Source organism: Coptis chinensis, chromosome 9 (genome assembly GCF_015680905.1).
Source record: "Coptis chinensis isolate HL-2020 chromosome 9, ASM1568090v1, whole genome shotgun sequence".
Taxonomy (NCBI): Eukaryota; Viridiplantae; Streptophyta; class Magnoliopsida; order Ranunculales; family Ranunculaceae; genus Coptis; species Coptis chinensis.
This window is the reverse complement of record NC_141464.1, coordinates 24241386-24258288: the sequence shown is the minus strand read 5'-3', so window position 1 is coordinate 24258288 and position 16903 is coordinate 24241386. Positions and strand designations below refer to the sequence as shown.

General features: G+C 46.7%; 2 protein-coding genes across 2 annotated transcripts; both read left to right on the top strand.

Annotated features, from left to right (window-relative positions):
* The first annotated feature begins 532 nt into the window (after positions 1–532).
* Positions 533–1102, top strand: LOC147475284 (uncharacterized). Its single transcript, XM_086585362.1, has one exon. The coding sequence runs from the start codon at positions 533–535 to the stop codon at positions 1100–1102; it is 570 nt and encodes a 189-aa protein (XP_086441488.1).
* A 191-nt stretch (positions 1103–1293) lies between these two features.
* Positions 1294–2055, top strand: LOC147475283 (uncharacterized). Its single transcript, XM_086585361.1, has one exon. The coding sequence runs from the start codon at positions 1294–1296 to the stop codon at positions 2053–2055; it is 762 nt and encodes a 253-aa protein (XP_086441487.1).
* The last annotated feature ends 14848 nt before the right edge of the window (positions 2056–16903 follow it).

The window sequence follows — 16903 nt, the reverse complement described above, 5'->3', positions numbered from 1 at the left end:
ACAGTAGGGGGTATTGCAATGAAAGGAAAGAGAGGTGTGGGACGACCGAGGAAAGTGTCGGTCCAGAGAGGAGGTGGCTGAATCGGTAGGAGATGATGGGGGAGAGCACGGGGTGGAAGAGACAGCGGCATCGTCTTCGGAAGAAACGAGACAATTAAGAGAGGAAGTAGCGAGGTTGAGGGAAGAGAACGAGGAGTTACGAAGAGAGAGGGAGACCGTAGAGGAATCAGAAAAGGAGATGTCAGAAACGGTGAGAGAGGAAAAAGGGAGACCCAATGTGGGGGAGAATGGGGTGCCGGGGCTCACTAGGGAACAGGTGAAGGAGATGATTGCCAACGATCTGAAAGCAAGCTAGGAGCAAGCAAAAGGTACATCCGGGACGGCAAACCAGGTAGTGGCGGGATTGAATCGCAACCCATTGGTGGACGCAGTTTGGAAGGCGGAGGTCCCAAAGCGGTTCAACCAGCCTAGGTTTGAGAGGTACGATGGGACGGGAGACCCAGCGGACCACATCCACCACTTTCGGCAGCAAATGCCGCTGTGGCAGGAACCCAGGTACGACGGATTGCGGTGCATGATGTTCCCAGCAAGCTTGAAGGGGGCCTCAGACTGGTATTATAGATTGCCCGAGAAGAGTATACACAACTTTCTGGAGATGGAGCAAGCCTTCGTGGACCACTTCATACACCAAAAAAGGAGGGTGGTGGACATAGCGGCCCTGTTTAATGTAAGACAGAGGACCGCGGAGTCAGTGAGGGAATTCTTATGCATATTTAAGGCAGAAGCCTTAAAGGTGGAGAACTTGAACGAGAGGACTGCAGTGATTGCCTTTGAGAGGGGGCTGCGGCCGGGAACGAGAGTGCACGAATCTGTGGCTAAGAACGAGATCACGTCATTACAAGACTTGTACCCGAGGGTAGAGAAGTATATACGGTACGAAGACACATTGCAGAAAGAGACAAGGAAGACAGGAAAGCCGCGGCCGGCTTTGGATCGGAAGCAAGGACCGCTGGAAGGTATGAGTCGTCGCAGGGGAGGAGAGGTGGTGGATGGGGGTGTCATTGCACGCCGAAAAGAGTGGAGGGGGTCGGAGAGAATATAGAGAACGGAAGCCGATCGAAGTGGATCCGATACCGCGGACAAAGCCGTTAGAGGAACTGTTATCACGATCCAGGATTTAAAAGGCTACGAAGGACCGCTGAGCAAGCCCAACAAAAAATACCGGCAAACCCAGATTGGCGCGTATCATCGATACGTAATCATGAAACGAATGAATGTTACGCCCTCAAGTGGATGGTACAGAAGATGATTGGGAGAGGGATGCTTAAGGAGTTTACTAAGGGGAAAGAGAAAGCGGAGCGGCTGCCAAGCCCGGGGCGAATTCTGGGTACAATAAATGTCATATTTAGTGGGGAAATCTTGAGCCACAATGCTCACCGGGATCGGATACGGCGGACAGCTAGCATCCAACAAGTTAATGAGGAGGCAGGGTATTCGCGGCCAGTCCCATGGCCCGCGACCAGCAAAGGAAGCATCGTGTTTACAGACGCCGACTTGAAAGGGGTGGATGTCCCACATGAGGATGCGCTGGTGATCACGGTGGCCATGGGAAATTACATGGTGAAAAGGGTCTTGATTGATCGGCAAAAGGTCGCGGTGGATTTGTTGTTCGTGGGAACGATGGAAGAAATGAAGATAGGCAGGAAACAACTGAGGCCATCCCGGACTAACTTGTACGGGTTCAATGGGAGTATGACCGAACCACTGGGAGAACTCCTATTGCCGGTGACAACAGGACCCGTGACGGTGTTCTCGCGGTTCAAGGTTGTGGACGCGAACTCACAGTACAACGCCATCCTCGGCAGGCGATGGATCCATGAGATGAAAGCGGTACCATCCACCTATTACCAGGTAATCAGATTTCCCACCCCGACGGGGATGCATGAAGTCCGCAGAGACCAAGTGACAGCGCGGAATAGCCATCAAGGAACAGTGAAAAGGATGATTCGGGGGGACGAGGGGGAGACCTCGAAACCAAAGAAAAGACAGGCATAGCAATTACAGTGTGCCTCCGCAGAAGAGGAGGCTGAGGCGCCGGTGGAAACAAAAACGCTGGATGAGATCGAGTCAGTAAATATGGGAACCGGGGAAGAAGAAAAAGTTACATCGATAGGGTCGAATTTGTCGAAAGAGTGGAAAGATAAATTGGTGCAGTTCCTCTCAGAGAATAAGGACGTCTTTGCTTGGACAATCGAAGAGATCACAGGGTTGGACCCCGAGTTTGCTTGTCACCGATTGCACATGAGGGAGGACGCCAGGCCTGTGAAACAGAAGGTGCCCAATGTTAGGCCGAGATATGCGGAGGAGATCCACGATGAGGTCGCGAGGTTAAAAAGAGCAGGCATAATTCGGGAAGTTGAGTTCTCAGACTGGCTATCCAACATAGTCGCGGTACCAAAGAAGAATGGGAAGGTCCGCATGTGTGTAGACTTTACGGACGTCAACTCCGAATGCCCAAGGACAGTTATCCAATGCCGCGAGTGGATGAGCTAGTAGATCGGACGGCAGGGTTCAAAATTTTCTCTTTTATGGACGCCTCGATGGGGTACAACCAAGTCGCAATGTATGGACCGGATCAAGAGAAGACATCGTTTGTAGTGGAGGGGGGAACATATTGCTACACGAGGATGCCATTTGGTTTGAAGAATGCCGGGGCTACGTTCCAGCGACTGGGGGAGAAGATGTTTGCAAGCAAAATGCGGAAGGGTATTGAGGTATACATCGACGACATGGTAGAGAAAAGCATGTCGGAAGTAGAGCATATAGAGGGGTTGAAAGAGACGTTTGGCATTTTGCGGGCACATAATTTGAAGCTGAATCCCGAGAAGTGCACATTCGGGGTCACCACCGGGAAATTTCTGGGTTATATTGTGACCCACCGGGGAATAGAAGCTAATCCCGAGCAAATACGAGCACTAATAGAGATGCCGTCACCCCAAGACGTTAAGGAAGTACAGAGACTGGCGGGACGGGTCGCGGCCTTAAATCGATTCATATCCAAGTCGTCTGACAAATGCAGGCCGCTGTATAGGTTGTTGAGAAGGACGCCAGATTTTGTGTGGACGACCGATTGTGAAGAGGCTTTTCAGGAATTGAAGAGGTACCTGGGACGGGCGCCTTTGCTATCGCGACCAGAACCCGGGGAGAAGTTATACCTATATCTGGGAGTGTCCGAATATGCGGTAAGCTCAGTCCTCGTTCGAGTGGTGGACAAGGTCGAAAGACCGGTGTACTTCCAAAGCAAAACACTGCTGGATGCGGAAACACGATACAGCAAAGTGGAAAAGTATGCCTTGGCACTGATATTCTCAGCGCTGAAGTTGAAACCGTACTTTGAGGCACATTCAGTGGTGGTGGTGACAAACCTGCCTCTCAAGCAGGCTCTGAGGGCGGAGAAATCTGGAAGAATGCTCAAATGGGCGGTAATGTTGAGTTCCTATGGAATACAATATCAAGTGAGAACCGCAGAAAAGGCTCAGGCGGTAGCGGAGTTTCTAGCAGATTTCCCTGCAGAAGACCCCACTTGGGGGGAAGAGATGCTCATGGAGCCCGAACGGGAAGGAGAGCCATATGGGACGGATCCCTGGGATAAAAGGAATGGATGGAGAGTGTTCGCGGATGGGTCAGCAACAGACGCGGGCAACGGAATAGGCGTGGTGTTGGTTACCCCTGACAACGACCGAATCGAGTTGTCCATGAGGCTCGGGTTCACGGCTACTAATAATGAGTCGGAGTATGAAGCCGTGATCGCAGGGTTGGAAATGGCCAGGGAATTAGGAGTCGGCGAGTTAACTGTCTATTCAGATTCCAACCTAGTGGTATGTCAGGTGAATGGTGGGTCGTTGCTAGGTGTGCTCGGATGGCGAAGTACTTGGAAGTGGTGCATCGCAAGGCAGCCGAGTTCGAAAAAATCAGATTTGTACATTTGGGCCGCGGGGAGAATCGGCATGCAGACGCCCTTGCCTATGTCGCGGCCGCAATGCCTGGAGCAGAGGAGAGAACCTTAAGAATCAAGAAATTAGGGAGGTCAAGCATTGAAAAAAAGGTCGAAGTATATCAAGCTGCGGAGGGGGAAAGGGGATGGATGAGCCCTATCAAACATTTCTTGGAGGGAGGAGAGGTGGTAGATGAGAAGGAAAGAAGGAGATTGGAGCAAACGGCGCGCAGGTATATTCTGATAAAGGGAGAAATGTACCGAAAGAACTTCGATGGACCACTACTAAGATGCCTGGGACCAAGTTTAGCACAAGAAGTACTGGCGGAGCTTCATGCCGGGGACTGTGGGAGCCATTCGGCGGGAAGAACAACGGCACACCGATTGTTGACGCAGGGGTACTTCTGGCCTCATATGAAGAGAGATGCGGTGGAATTTGCCAAGAAGTGTGGGAAATGTCAGCGGTTTGCTCAGTTAATATTTGCACCAGCAGAACCATTGCATAACGTGTCCAGTCCGTGGCCATTTGCCATGTGGGCCATGGATATAGTGGGTCCGCTGCCAATGGCGAAGGGGAAGAGAAGGTTCATGCTGGCGGCGACGGATTATTTCACTAAGTGGGTGGAGGCCGTGGCCTTGCAGCAAGTCAAGGAGGAGCAGGTGATCAAATTTTTATGGGAAAACATTATCTGTAGATTTGGGTTGCCACACACCATCGTCGCGGACAACGGAACGCAGTTCACGGGGTCAAAGGTGAGGGACTTCTTGCAGACGTATAATGTGAAACAGGGATTCTCAGCCCCATACAACCCAGAGGGGAATGGCCAGGCCGAGTCTTCGAACAAGACGATCATGAACAACCTTAAAAGAAAGCTGGAAGACCGCAAGGGGGCATGGGCTGATGAACTAAGTAGGGTGCTATGGGCATACCGCACTACACCACGGACGACTACAAAGGAGACGCCTTTCTCATTGGCATATGGTATCGAGGCCGTGATCCCTTCATAAATGATGGCAACCACCACACGCACAAGGGCAGTGGACAGTGGGATGAACTGGGGCATATTGGCTCGCGACCTGAACTTAGCAGAGGAGAAACGAGACACTGCGCGCATTAGGCTAGAGGAATATCACCGTCACCTGCGGAGACAAGATGGGTTTAAGCGAGCGCGCCCCGCAGATTCCGGACTGGCGATTGGGTTCTCAGGCGAGTCACTGCAAGCACTAAAAAGGCAAACGAAGGAAAGTTGGGACCCAATTGGGAAGGGATGTACTTAGTGGTGGGTGTTGGAGGAGCCGGAACATACCGACTGCGGACTGAGGATGGAAAACAGATAGAGAGGCCTTGGAATATAAGAATGTTGAAAAAATTTCATATCTGAATGTAAGACCAGTCCGGACAAGGGACGTGGGCTGTTTGTACATATATAATACAACGGCACTTTTGAGAAGTTAACAAATGACCGAATCAACTTAGGGGCAAGGCAATGCCCCAGCCGGCCTGCCGGTCCCAGAGAGCGGGGGGAGAGCCCTTCGCGGACATTGTGTCCAAATCAAACTCACGGGCGAGGCAATGCCCCAGCCGGCCTGCCGGTCATAGAGAGCGGAGGGGAGAGCCCTTTGCGGACATGATGACCGAATCAACTTAGGGGCAAGGCAATGCCCCAGCCGGCCTGCCGGTCACAGAGAGCGGGGGGGAGAGACCTTCGCGGACGTGATGTCCAAATCAAACTTAGAGGCGAGGCAATGCCCCAGCCGGCCTGACGGTCACAGAGAGCGGGGGGGAGATCCCTTCGCGGACATGAGGTCCGAATCAACTTAGGGGCAAGGCAATGCCCAAGCCGGCCTGCCGGTCCCAGAGAGCGGGGGGAGAGCCCTTCGCTGACATTGTGTCCAAATCAAACTCACGGGCGAGGCAATGCCCTGGCCGCCCCACCGGCCGTGGAAAGAGCGGGGGGGGGAGTTAGAATCGAATACACAAGGTTAGAGACGGCAAACATTGGAGTTAAACATGACATGTGAAAACAGGGCACCTCCAGTGGGAGGCCCACAAGGTCAACAAAGTTACAATTCTAAGCAAAACTCCTTACATAAGGAGGGAATTTAACAGTGTTCAAAAGCGTCAAGGGTGCCACAACTAAAACATACAGAACCAGATACAAACACAAACAAAGCAAGTTCGAGTTCACGGAGAAGCTAAACGTGCATCCGAGGTGGTATCGCCTAAGTCACCAACAGGGGTCTCTTCAGTGGAGACATCAGCAGCATCTTCAGCGGAAACGGCAGCGGCCTCGGCAGGGGCTTCATCAACAGCCTCCCGGTTTGCCTCTAGATCTTCAACAACATCCCCAACGCCAGCCGACCCCTCCGGTCTGGTTTCAACCGCGGTACCCATCTCCCCCACGGTGCCCATCTCCTCATCAGCGGGGATCGGCGGCACCTCAGGTAGGAGGCGGCCTTCCTTGAGAAGCCTTGAATGCTCCTCTTGGATCTTTCGGGCCACTCTCTTGTCCGCCAAGGACCGGTAATGGGCCTGGAGGGTAGTCATATCTGCCTTGTGCTGATCTAGAAGAACCGCAGTATCTCGTTGGTGCTGCTGGAGGAGAGAGGTGCGTTGCTGGCTCAGGCGGTCATTGACCGAGTCCATATAATCCTGATGGTTGTTCTCTGCGATTCTCAATTCATCCTGAGCCCGAGATTTTGCCAAGTCGGCGGCGTCTAGCTCTTGTTGGAGTCGGCACAAGTAGCTCTCGACCGTCGGGGACCGACCTCTCTCCAAGGAATCTACCTTAGACCGGCAATCGAATCGACCGCGGATCATATAACGACATGTTCAGGCTCACCTAAGTACGACGGACAAAGGGCCAAAAAAAAAAAAAAAAAGAGAGGAAGGAGGAGAGCGGAGAGAGTGGGAAGTACCTTCTCCCAGTTTATATACAGAGAAGTGCGGTGATGTTCAAAGGTACCGGCATCAGCGTAAGCACGGTCCTTTGGCAGGTGGGAGCCGTAGAAGATGGAGGATGCCACCGCGGGGTTCTCAAGAGTCGAATCCTCAACATTGACTCTGCGGTGGCGTACCTTGAAAACCGGGACAAAGTCGGCAGGAGTGGCAACCTCTTTTCCTGGACGCTGGGTGATAGGAGGGGGAGCATCTTCTTCTGTCACACGGGCGGCGGGGATGGGGCCTTCTGACCCTACCGTCCTCTGACGCTTGGCCGGCGGCCCGTCAACAGGAATGGCCGCAGTGATGGGGGAGAGACTTCGGTTACTTCGTCCTCATCACTATCAAACAGCTTCATCTGGGAGAGATCCATGTTCGCGGAGGGGGACTGTGGAGGGGTGAATTGATCTTCCCAAGTGGAGATGGCACGGTAGGAAGGAAGCCGTTCGAGTGCCGAAGTCTGAGGGGGAGCAAGAGGTGACGGGGCGGCGGACGTGGAACGAGAGCTTCGAATAGGTTGGCAGAGGTGATGGTGAGAGCGGGAACGGTTTTTGTGGGGTGGTGAGGCTCTGGGTCTACGTTCCTTCGGAGGAGGCGGACGGTAAAAAGGGGCAGAAAAGCCCAGGAAGTCGCGGAGTGGAGGAACTTCCAGCAAAGGGGTACTAGTAGAGGGGTTAACGTTCAGGCGTTCAGCTTGGGCAATACCAAGATCGCGGAGTCTGTCGAAGATGGGACAGAGGTAGCCAGAGTATACTCGGGATTTGGAATCAGACCGCCAACCTGAAAAGAAACACAAACAAGAAACCAAGGTTAGTTAGCGGATCAAAGGCCGAAAGAAGAAAGGACGAGGATGAAACTCACCACTAGATTGGAAAACGAGGTGATTGAGTGTTACTCCTGCCGGGAGGTCTGCAGGCAGGAAGTCACCGGAAACATATAGTGGGTAGTGGTGCCACTGTTTATCCGAGGTGGTGACACGGAGTAAGAAAGTTTTCTTTTGGGGGCGGACACAGAAGGATTGGTATCCTATACCCACATCCTTGGTACTTTTCTTTAGAAAATACTGGGAGATAAGGTCGCGGCAAGTTATCTGAGGGTCGCCGGTCCTGTTGTAGTAGTTCGCGGCATACATGATTCTCCAGAAGTTGCCGATGCCTTGGCAGGGAGGGATGTTGAAATGATTGCACACTTCCACATCCAGTACGGTGAGAGGGAGCCGCAGCCCGGCGACGATCTGACCTACTGTCACAACTAAGCACCCGGGCCGCGGAGGCACTAAGTGGGGATAGTGGGTGACGAACGGCACGTGTTCTATCGAAATGCCGGCCGGAATGCCGTAGGCAGCCCTAATCGCACTTAAGTTAGGCCTACGATATCTAGAAGGCGGCAATAAAGGGGCAAGGAAACGGCCGGAAGTAGAGGGGGGCCGCCCGGGTGCCAATCGGAGGTGGAGAAGCCACCTCGGTAGATCTAGAGGGTGAAGAGTCGTCGGAGGGAGAGGAGGAGGGGGACTCGGAGGCCGTCGCCGCCATCAAGAGGAAGGTGAATAGATTAGAAAAGAGAAACGATGCTAACAGTTGTAGGGGAAGTATAACGAGAAGGGATAGAAGCAAACAAAGAGGATAAAACGATAAGAATAACAAGAACAATAAAAGACCAACCTGAAACTGAGTCCAGCGACGCCAAAATCCGGCCGGAACCAAGCCAAGGAGAGTAAAGTCAGGGGAGAAAGTGCAGGGAAGTTGGAAAAGGGAAGAGAAACGCAAGACAAGGAAGGCCAAAGGAAGAAAATGGGAGAAAGAATGAAAGCGGGAGTTTAAATAGGGCGAGGGTAAAATGGTAATTGCAAAGGTGCGGAAACCGAAGGGACTACAGGGGAACCGCTAGGAGCTTGACACGTGGGGTGTAGTACACGAGGAGGCACAGGAGCGGCGCACGCAATGAGTGACCTGTGGCGCGTGCAAACCCCGAGGGAGGACCAAACAAATCCAAATAAAGAAAAGAGGTATAAGGTTCTCGGCCCCGGGCCAATCTCAGAGGCCGCGAAACCGAGAAGGGGCATCTGTAGTGGTAGGATTCGCGACTACGAAGATTGCTGGTCGATGGACCGATGCAAGCTGCTATAACGGAACGCGGGAGTAGAAGATAGCTGGGAATAGGGGGGCCGAAGTAAGACAAGCGGCAGTGTCGAGTGTATAGGATAATACCGCGGAGCGTTAGGGTGGACCAAAACCCTACGCGAGGCAGGCCGTGGAGCAAAGGATGGGAGGACAGGTGGACAACAATGATGCGAGGGAGGGGAGTATAAAAAGAAGAGTGGGAGGAGAAAGAATGAAAAAGGAGAAAAAGACATTGAGGTTACTGTATCAACACCTTTTTTGGGTTACTGAGGTGGCGTGTCTGCTGGCTCGAGGTAGTATAAGAAAGGGAAGGCGCGAAGCACCGGATGTAGGCCGCAGCTCTGCAAAAGTGATCGGGCCGTACTGAAGCATGTGGGAACAGAGTGGTCAAAGTCCAAGAGGAGGCAACTTAACAGAGGAGGAACAGGTGGCACAACAGCAAGGCCGCAGAACCCTAAGAAACAGATGTGCTAAGGTGGACCGAAGGATGAGAGGAGATCAACGGATAGGAAGGGAGAGGGGGCAGTATAAAAAGGAACAGTGAGGAGAGAAAAAGAAGAGGAAAAAGAAAAGAAAAAGAAAGGAGGGAGTGGGAGGGGGTGGGGGTATTAGGACATTGAATATTAGAGGTTGTAAATTGAGCTCGTACATTATTCATTGGAGAAACTATCCCTAGAATAAAGATCAGCACTTATCATAGAGATTTGCCTCATAACTAGATGGGAGAGATTTGGATTAATGCTAGCCTGCTAGGCTTTAAGCTGGGGAGTTCATTCTGTAGTTTAGGCTGGTACTTTCTTCACTCAATTTGGAGATAATTTTTTTGCGTTGGTATGCAATTTACCTTTTTCATCATAGAAGAAGTTCCGGTTTCCTAGAATTTATCCAATAAAAATAATAAGAGTTCGTCTACCATGAGGATATCCCTATAGGGACGCCAGCCGAGACCGTTGGATCCGAGATCTAACGGTCCGAAAATCAAAAACAAACCCATATTCTCTCTCTTCCTTTTTGTTTTTGATTTTCGGACCGTTGGATCCGAAACACTCATCCCTATAGGGATATCCTCGTGGTAGCCCAGATCAAATAAGAAATGAGTCTATAATCTTTGTGACTAGGTCCATTCTGGGGGTTTTAAAAAGATTCTTGAGGAGAACAAGAAAAATCCTTCCAAGGATGGAACTACGTCATTAGTGACTTTACGGGGAACTGCACACTTCTGTATGAAAGCTCTAAATTAAAGGAAGAGGTTATATGAAATGTTTGAGATGGTAACAGAAGACGGATGAATATCCTGCATTGTACTCCAACTACTTGTATGATTATATTTTTTTTTTGAAGAGTTTGTTGGGGCTAAGGCAGACCCCCACCTGTTTATTGCACATAGAGAAGCATTACATACCCTCCCTAAGAGTATGGTCATTAGAAGGAGGTACACATAACCTAAGGCATCAAACCTAAAACACTTGGGATTTCTCCCTACACTGGCATAAAACCCAATCAGCAACCCCATCAACCATAGCCTGAGGGACCATCTGCCTTCAATCCACAAGCCCCAATCAAAGACAAAGGGAGCATACAAAGACTACAATAGGCATGAAGCCTTCACTCAAATGACATTACACATACCACAAGCAAGTATTCATAGGAATCATCTCATTTGATCTCCTACTTTTTAGCCTTCAATTGCTTTACTATCTTAGGATGATCTTTCTTAAGATGAAGTTGCGTTTTCTCATAGTCACAGAAAAAACACCCACAAGCACAACACACATATGTGAGTCCTATAGTATCGTCCCAAAACTCTTTTGTATAATCTTCAAGATACCTCTTTTTGTTTTTGGTTAGTGACTTTACCTTCTTCATCATTGCGAGAGTTGTATGATTATTGACTCGGTTTTCCTGGTTTATCATGACAGGTGACGTCAAAATTGCTGAATATTAAAAGTATGTTAATGAATTGAAGCTATGATAGAAGGAATTATGGCTGGTGGGAATTATGAAAGAAGCGGAGACAGCTCTGAGTAATTATTTATGGTCTGGTAATCTAAACACAAGGAAGACAACGATTGTGAGTTGGGACAGCTGCGTGCTTCAAGCGTTGAATGAAGGGAGTCTGGGTCTAAGAAGAATGAAGGAAGCCAAGAAAAGTATGCTAATGAAATTAGCATGGGAAGTACCAGGATCAGATGAGTTTTCAGCATTCATGAGAAAGTTTTTTTAATAGAAGGGGTGAGGTTATAACTTATTATAAACATCTTTCAAATTGGAAGGGTAACAAATGGCAACTCTATGAGATTGTGTCTAATTCTCAGTAGGTGGTTGGGAAAGTTGATTGCATAGATTTAAACTTGACTGATAGTTCAGTTAAGGGATGCATACCTAAAGTTAGCTACGTCATGGTTAATGCCCAGTGGAGACCCTCAGACCTCATACAGACTTCATGACCTTGGGATCAACACTGAAGTTATGAATCGGCCAGATATAGGTGATCAAGACTACAGGGCGTGGTGCCCAGATATCAAAGGAGAATTCTCAATAGCCTCTGCTTCTGAAGAAATCAGAGGGAAGAACAAAGTAACTTGGCAGAAATGTTACACCCAAGAACTTCAGCGCTTGTATGGAAATTGATGAACGACTCTTCAGCCACTGGAGAGAAGGTTCAGAGAAGAGGAATTGCTCTAGCTCCTGGGTGTTATGTGTGCAAAAAGAAATCTGAAAGCCTACATCATATACTATGGTCATGTCCTTTTGCTGAACAGCTGTGGAGGTGGATAGCAAGTAGGTTCAAGAGCAGATTAAATATTCAGAAATTTCAGAGTGCCACGGGGGCAATAAAAAAGGGGAGCACAATATTGGAAGACGTTATGGCGGTCTGCTATCATTGGAGGCATGGTGAGCTTATGGCTGCATAGGAACAAGGTGCACTTTGAAGACTGTAACAACAGCCTAAATTTCTGTCAGAGCTATGTGCAGGACATCTGTGAAAAGACTACAGAGGATACAAGACACTGAGGTACTAAAAAACTGGGGTGTGAAAGCTTGTTTTGGCCCTACCCCTAAGGTAAGGCTTCGCACTTGGCTGTTACCTAAATATGGTCAGATAAAGATAAATACAGATGGGATATCAAATAGAAACAGTAAGGTTTTTTCTTCTGACCTCTGGAAAAGGATAGGGAATTGCAACTAACTATAGTGATGAAGTCGGTGCTTTAATATAGAGTGTTGAAATAGCTATTAGCAAGGGATGGAGGGACATGTTGGAATCTCTAAGTGTATTTCGAAATACTTGTGAGTGTGTGCAAAGTGGAGGAGATAAACTATGTGTGTTCTCTCCACTTTAGTGCATTGTGTTTAGTCCCACATTGGTTAACCACCACTAGCAAGTGAGGTATATGAGGAATTCCTCTACCATAAGTGCGTGCCCTTAGGGTACAAATGCTTTTGTGTTAGGAGGGAGGACTCACCCAAAGCCACACACGCGCACCCGAGTCGCGTCGGGCTTGGGCTTGGGCTTACTATCTAGTGGCTAACTAAAAGCCTAAACTTGTTTTGCTTTTGCAGCAAGTTTCGGTGGGTGTCCTATTTCAAGTTGGTTTCAGCTACCTTATCAGTTTGTGAAACCGTTTTTGAGGAGTCCTTCTCCCATCTGGTAACTGACTGCCTTCCTCTATATAAACACTGTTGTGTGTCCATAGAGAGGCATCCAATCCAGACCAGAGAAACAGAACTCATGTATACCAGACCTTCATCCCACCCCACAGAGAAACAGAACCTCATCCCTATTCTTCTTTCTTCTTCCTGTCAGCCGCCAGAGAGAGTTATATTGTTGTTCTAGAGGGTAGTCTATTCTAGTGCAAAGTCAGGCTGCTGTTAACCATTGAATCCTGTGAGGAAGACGCCACTGTTGCCTTTCTGCACCATTGGAAGGGGCGAAATCTTTCCTTAAGGACAGCCTAATCCGCGCCTTGGTTATTACCTTTTATTCTGTCCTTGTCTCTTTTATTGTTTTCTTTATCCGCATACAACAATCTTAAGGGAAGAACAAGATGTCTGCACCTGTTGACACCACGCCGATCAAATAAACCAATTCTGGAGTCATGGAAATTACTTCGACTATGAGAGATGCTACACCTCTATTGAATGCTCGCAACTTACCCAATGTGTCAAAAATTGAATCCTTCAATGGTTCACACTTTAAGCAATGGAGAGAAAGGGTGTTCACAGCCCTAGATGTACTCAACTATGCAAAGTATCTCACTGATACAGCACCCGTGGAGGGTTCTAATGATTTCGAAAGAAATCAAGCTGCTTGGCTCAATGGAAATAAGGTATGTCGTCATGCTATTTTGAGTACCTTGTTCAATGAAATTTTTTATATTTATTGTTCAAATAAGAATGCACATGTTATATGGGAGAGTTTGAACAAAAAATACATAATAGAGGATGCTGGTACTCAGAAATATGCTATTGGGACTTTTCTAAAGTTTCAGATGAGAGAGAATAGACATGTAACGTCTCAAATCCATGATTATCATGTGCTGATTAATGATTTGAAAACTGAGGGTATTAATTTATCCAAAACCTTTGTTGCTAGATGTTTGATTGAGAAACTCCCCAAGTCTTGGAAACACTATAAAAATAGTATGAAGCATAAGCGCAAGCAGATGACTCTTGAGGATGTGATCATTCACATTCACATAGAGGAAAAGAATAAGACTCGGGATGATGTGTTGTCTAAGAAATTTCATTCTAAAGCCAATATCATTGAAGGTAATCCCAGCAAATCTAACAAAACCTCTAAAAAGCAGAAGTACAACAAAAATAAGAATTTCAAGGTCAAAGGGACTTCTTTTAAAAGAAGTGGTACTGGCAATGGAAATTGTTATGTTTGTGGTAAACCTGGACATAGGGCTTTTCAGTGCAGGCACAAGAAAGACACTGATGATCCTCCCAATGCTAATATAGTTGAGGGTGGTTTGGCTAATAATGTCTACTTCCGCAAGAGCAAATCTTTTTATAAGTATGGGAAGGAAGATTACAATCACTCCTTTGAAGTCTCTCCAAACTTACTAGATCTCTCTTCTCTCCTTACAAGTTTTTTCTCTTTGCAAAGGTTTTCTCACAAGTGTTCATGGCCACTGGGAAGAAGAACTGGGTACTAGATTCTGGTGCCACCCACCATGTTTGTGGTGATGTTGAAGCCTTCTCAGACTACATACTAGTGAAAGATGAAAAGGTCTATAAGGGTGACTCAAGGTCTGTTCCTGTTGAGGGAACATGCAAGATTCTTCTAAAGTTAACTTCAGGGAAAACCCTTTCACTTAGTAATGTACTGCATGTTTCGGAGATTCGTCAGAATCTGATTTCTCGTGGTCCCATCGAAAAAAGGCCAAGGTGACTTTTGAGAGTGACAAGTTCGTTCTGACGAAGAATGAGGGTTTTGTTGGGAAAGGTTATTGTAATAACAGTGGTCTTTTCATGTTGAATGTACTTGACAACATTATTATTAATAAGAATGAATTTGCTTCTGCTTACTTGCTTGACTCTTTTAATATATGGTATGATAGACTAGGACATATGAATGTTCAGTATATGAAAAGAATGAAAGCATGTGGTTTATTGTCTGATATTTCTGATTTTTCTAATAATAAATGTGAGATATGTGCTGAGACTAAAGCCACAAAGAAACCTTACAGAACTGTTTCTAGAGATAAAACTGGATTGCTAACTCTTATTCATAATGGATTTGGGTGAATTCAAGTACCATGTCTGGGGGAAGTTTTATTATATTACATTCATAGATGACTTCTCTAGGTACACCATGGTATATTTACTTAGAAACAAGCATGAGGCAGGTGAGATGTTTCTCAAGTACAAAGCTGAAGTTGAAAACCAGCTTAACTATAAGATTAAAAGACTTCGGTCTGATAGGGGTGGAGAATATGAATCTAACCCCTTCCAGGACTTTTGTGACAAGAATGGCATTATTCGTGAGACTACTCCACCATACTCTCCTGAGTCAAATGGAGTAGCCGAACAGAAAAACAGAACACTAAAAGAGATGATGAATGCTATGTTTGAATATTCTGGAGCTTCCCTAAACTTGTGGGGGGAAGCAATCCTATCTGCTTGCCATATACAGAATAGGATACCCAACAAGAAAATAGGGAATAAGACACCATATGAATTATGGAAAGGTCATGTACCTAACCTGAAATACTTCAAAATGTGGGGGTGTCTTGCTAAGGTTCTTGTGAACGAACCTAAAAAGAGAAAATTGGGACCTAGAACTGTTGATTGTATGTTCATTGGTTATGCTCATAATAGTGCTGCATATAGATTTTTAGTAGTAAAATCTGATAATAACCTTGTCGATGCTAACACTATTATAGAGAGTAAAAATGCTGATTTCTTTGAGAATTTGTTTCCTTTGAAAATTGGCATTGAGAGGTTGGTTGCTCCTAGTGAACATAACAATCAACAGATCCTGAAATTTCTGAACAAGAAATTCGGAAGAGTAAAAGAGACAGAAAATCCACCAATTTTGGTGATGACTTTTACACATTTCTTCTTGATGATGATCATGTGACGTATAATGAGGCAATCAGTTCTCGAGATGCACCTTTCTGGAAAGATGCTATAAACTCATAACTAGATTCGATTATAGCTAATCACACATGGGAGATAGTTGATCTACCTCCTGGGGCAAAACCTATACGTTACAAGTGGATCTTCAAAAGGAAACTAAAGTTAGATGGTTCCATTGAGAAATACAAGGCTAGACTAGTAGTCAAGGGATTCTCCCAGAAAAAAGGTATTGACTATTTTGTTACTTATGCTCCTGTAACTAAGATTTCTTCTATAAGAGTTCTAATGGCTCTAGCTGCTATTCATAATTTATTTATTCATCAAATAGATGTAAAAACTGCATTTTTAAATGGTGATCTTGATGAAGAAATATATATGATGTAGCCTGAGGGTACTATAGTACCAGGGAATGAGCAAAAAGTATGCAAATTGGTTAAGTCTTTATATGGATTGAAACAAGCGCCAAAACAATGGCATGAAAAGTTTGACAGTGTCATGATGTCTAATGGATATCACATAAATGATGCTGATAAATGTATTTACTTTAAATCTTTTGATGTGAATACATATGTGATTATTTGTCTATATATGGATGACATGTTAATCATTAGTCCTAGCCTTGATGTTGTGAGAAACACCAAGATGTTCTTATCCTCACAATTTGAAATGAAGGATTTGGGAGAAGCTGATGTGATTCTTGGAATCAAAATTATCAGAAATAGTGATGGCTATATGCTTTCACAAGAGCATTATGTTGAGAAGTTTTTGAAGAAGTTTAACTTTTATGATAGTAAGCCTGCGTCGACACCTTATGAGGCAACTAGTGAACTTCAGAAAAATGATAAACATAGTGTCCTTCAGTCTAGATATGCCTAAATTATTGGTAGTCTCATGTACTTGATGAATTGCACTAGACCTGACATTGCTTATGCAGTTAGCAGGTTGAACAGATACACTCATTGTCCTAGCAAAGAACATTGGAGTGCATTAGAGAGACTAGCCAAGTACTTGAGAGGAACAATGAATTACGGCATACGTTTTAGACAAACTCCACCTGTGATAGAGGGTTATTGTGATGCAAACTGGATATCTGATTCTCATGATATCAAGTCCACTAGTGGTTATATTTTCACTCTTGGTGGAGGTGCAGTCGCTTGGAAATCTTCTAAGCAGACCTTGATAGCTGGTTCAACCATGGAGTCCGAGCTTATTGCTTTAGATAAAGCAAGTGCTGAGGCTGAGTGGCTTAGAAAGCTC

Coding starts and splice junctions, on each gene's coding strand:
- LOC147475283 (XM_086585361.1), top strand. CDS start 1,294: ATGGTACAGAAGATGATTGGGAGAGGGATGCTTAAGGAGTTTACTAAG.
- LOC147475284 (XM_086585362.1), top strand. CDS start 533: ATGCCGCTGTGGCAGGAACCCAGGTACGACGGATTGCGGTGCATGATG.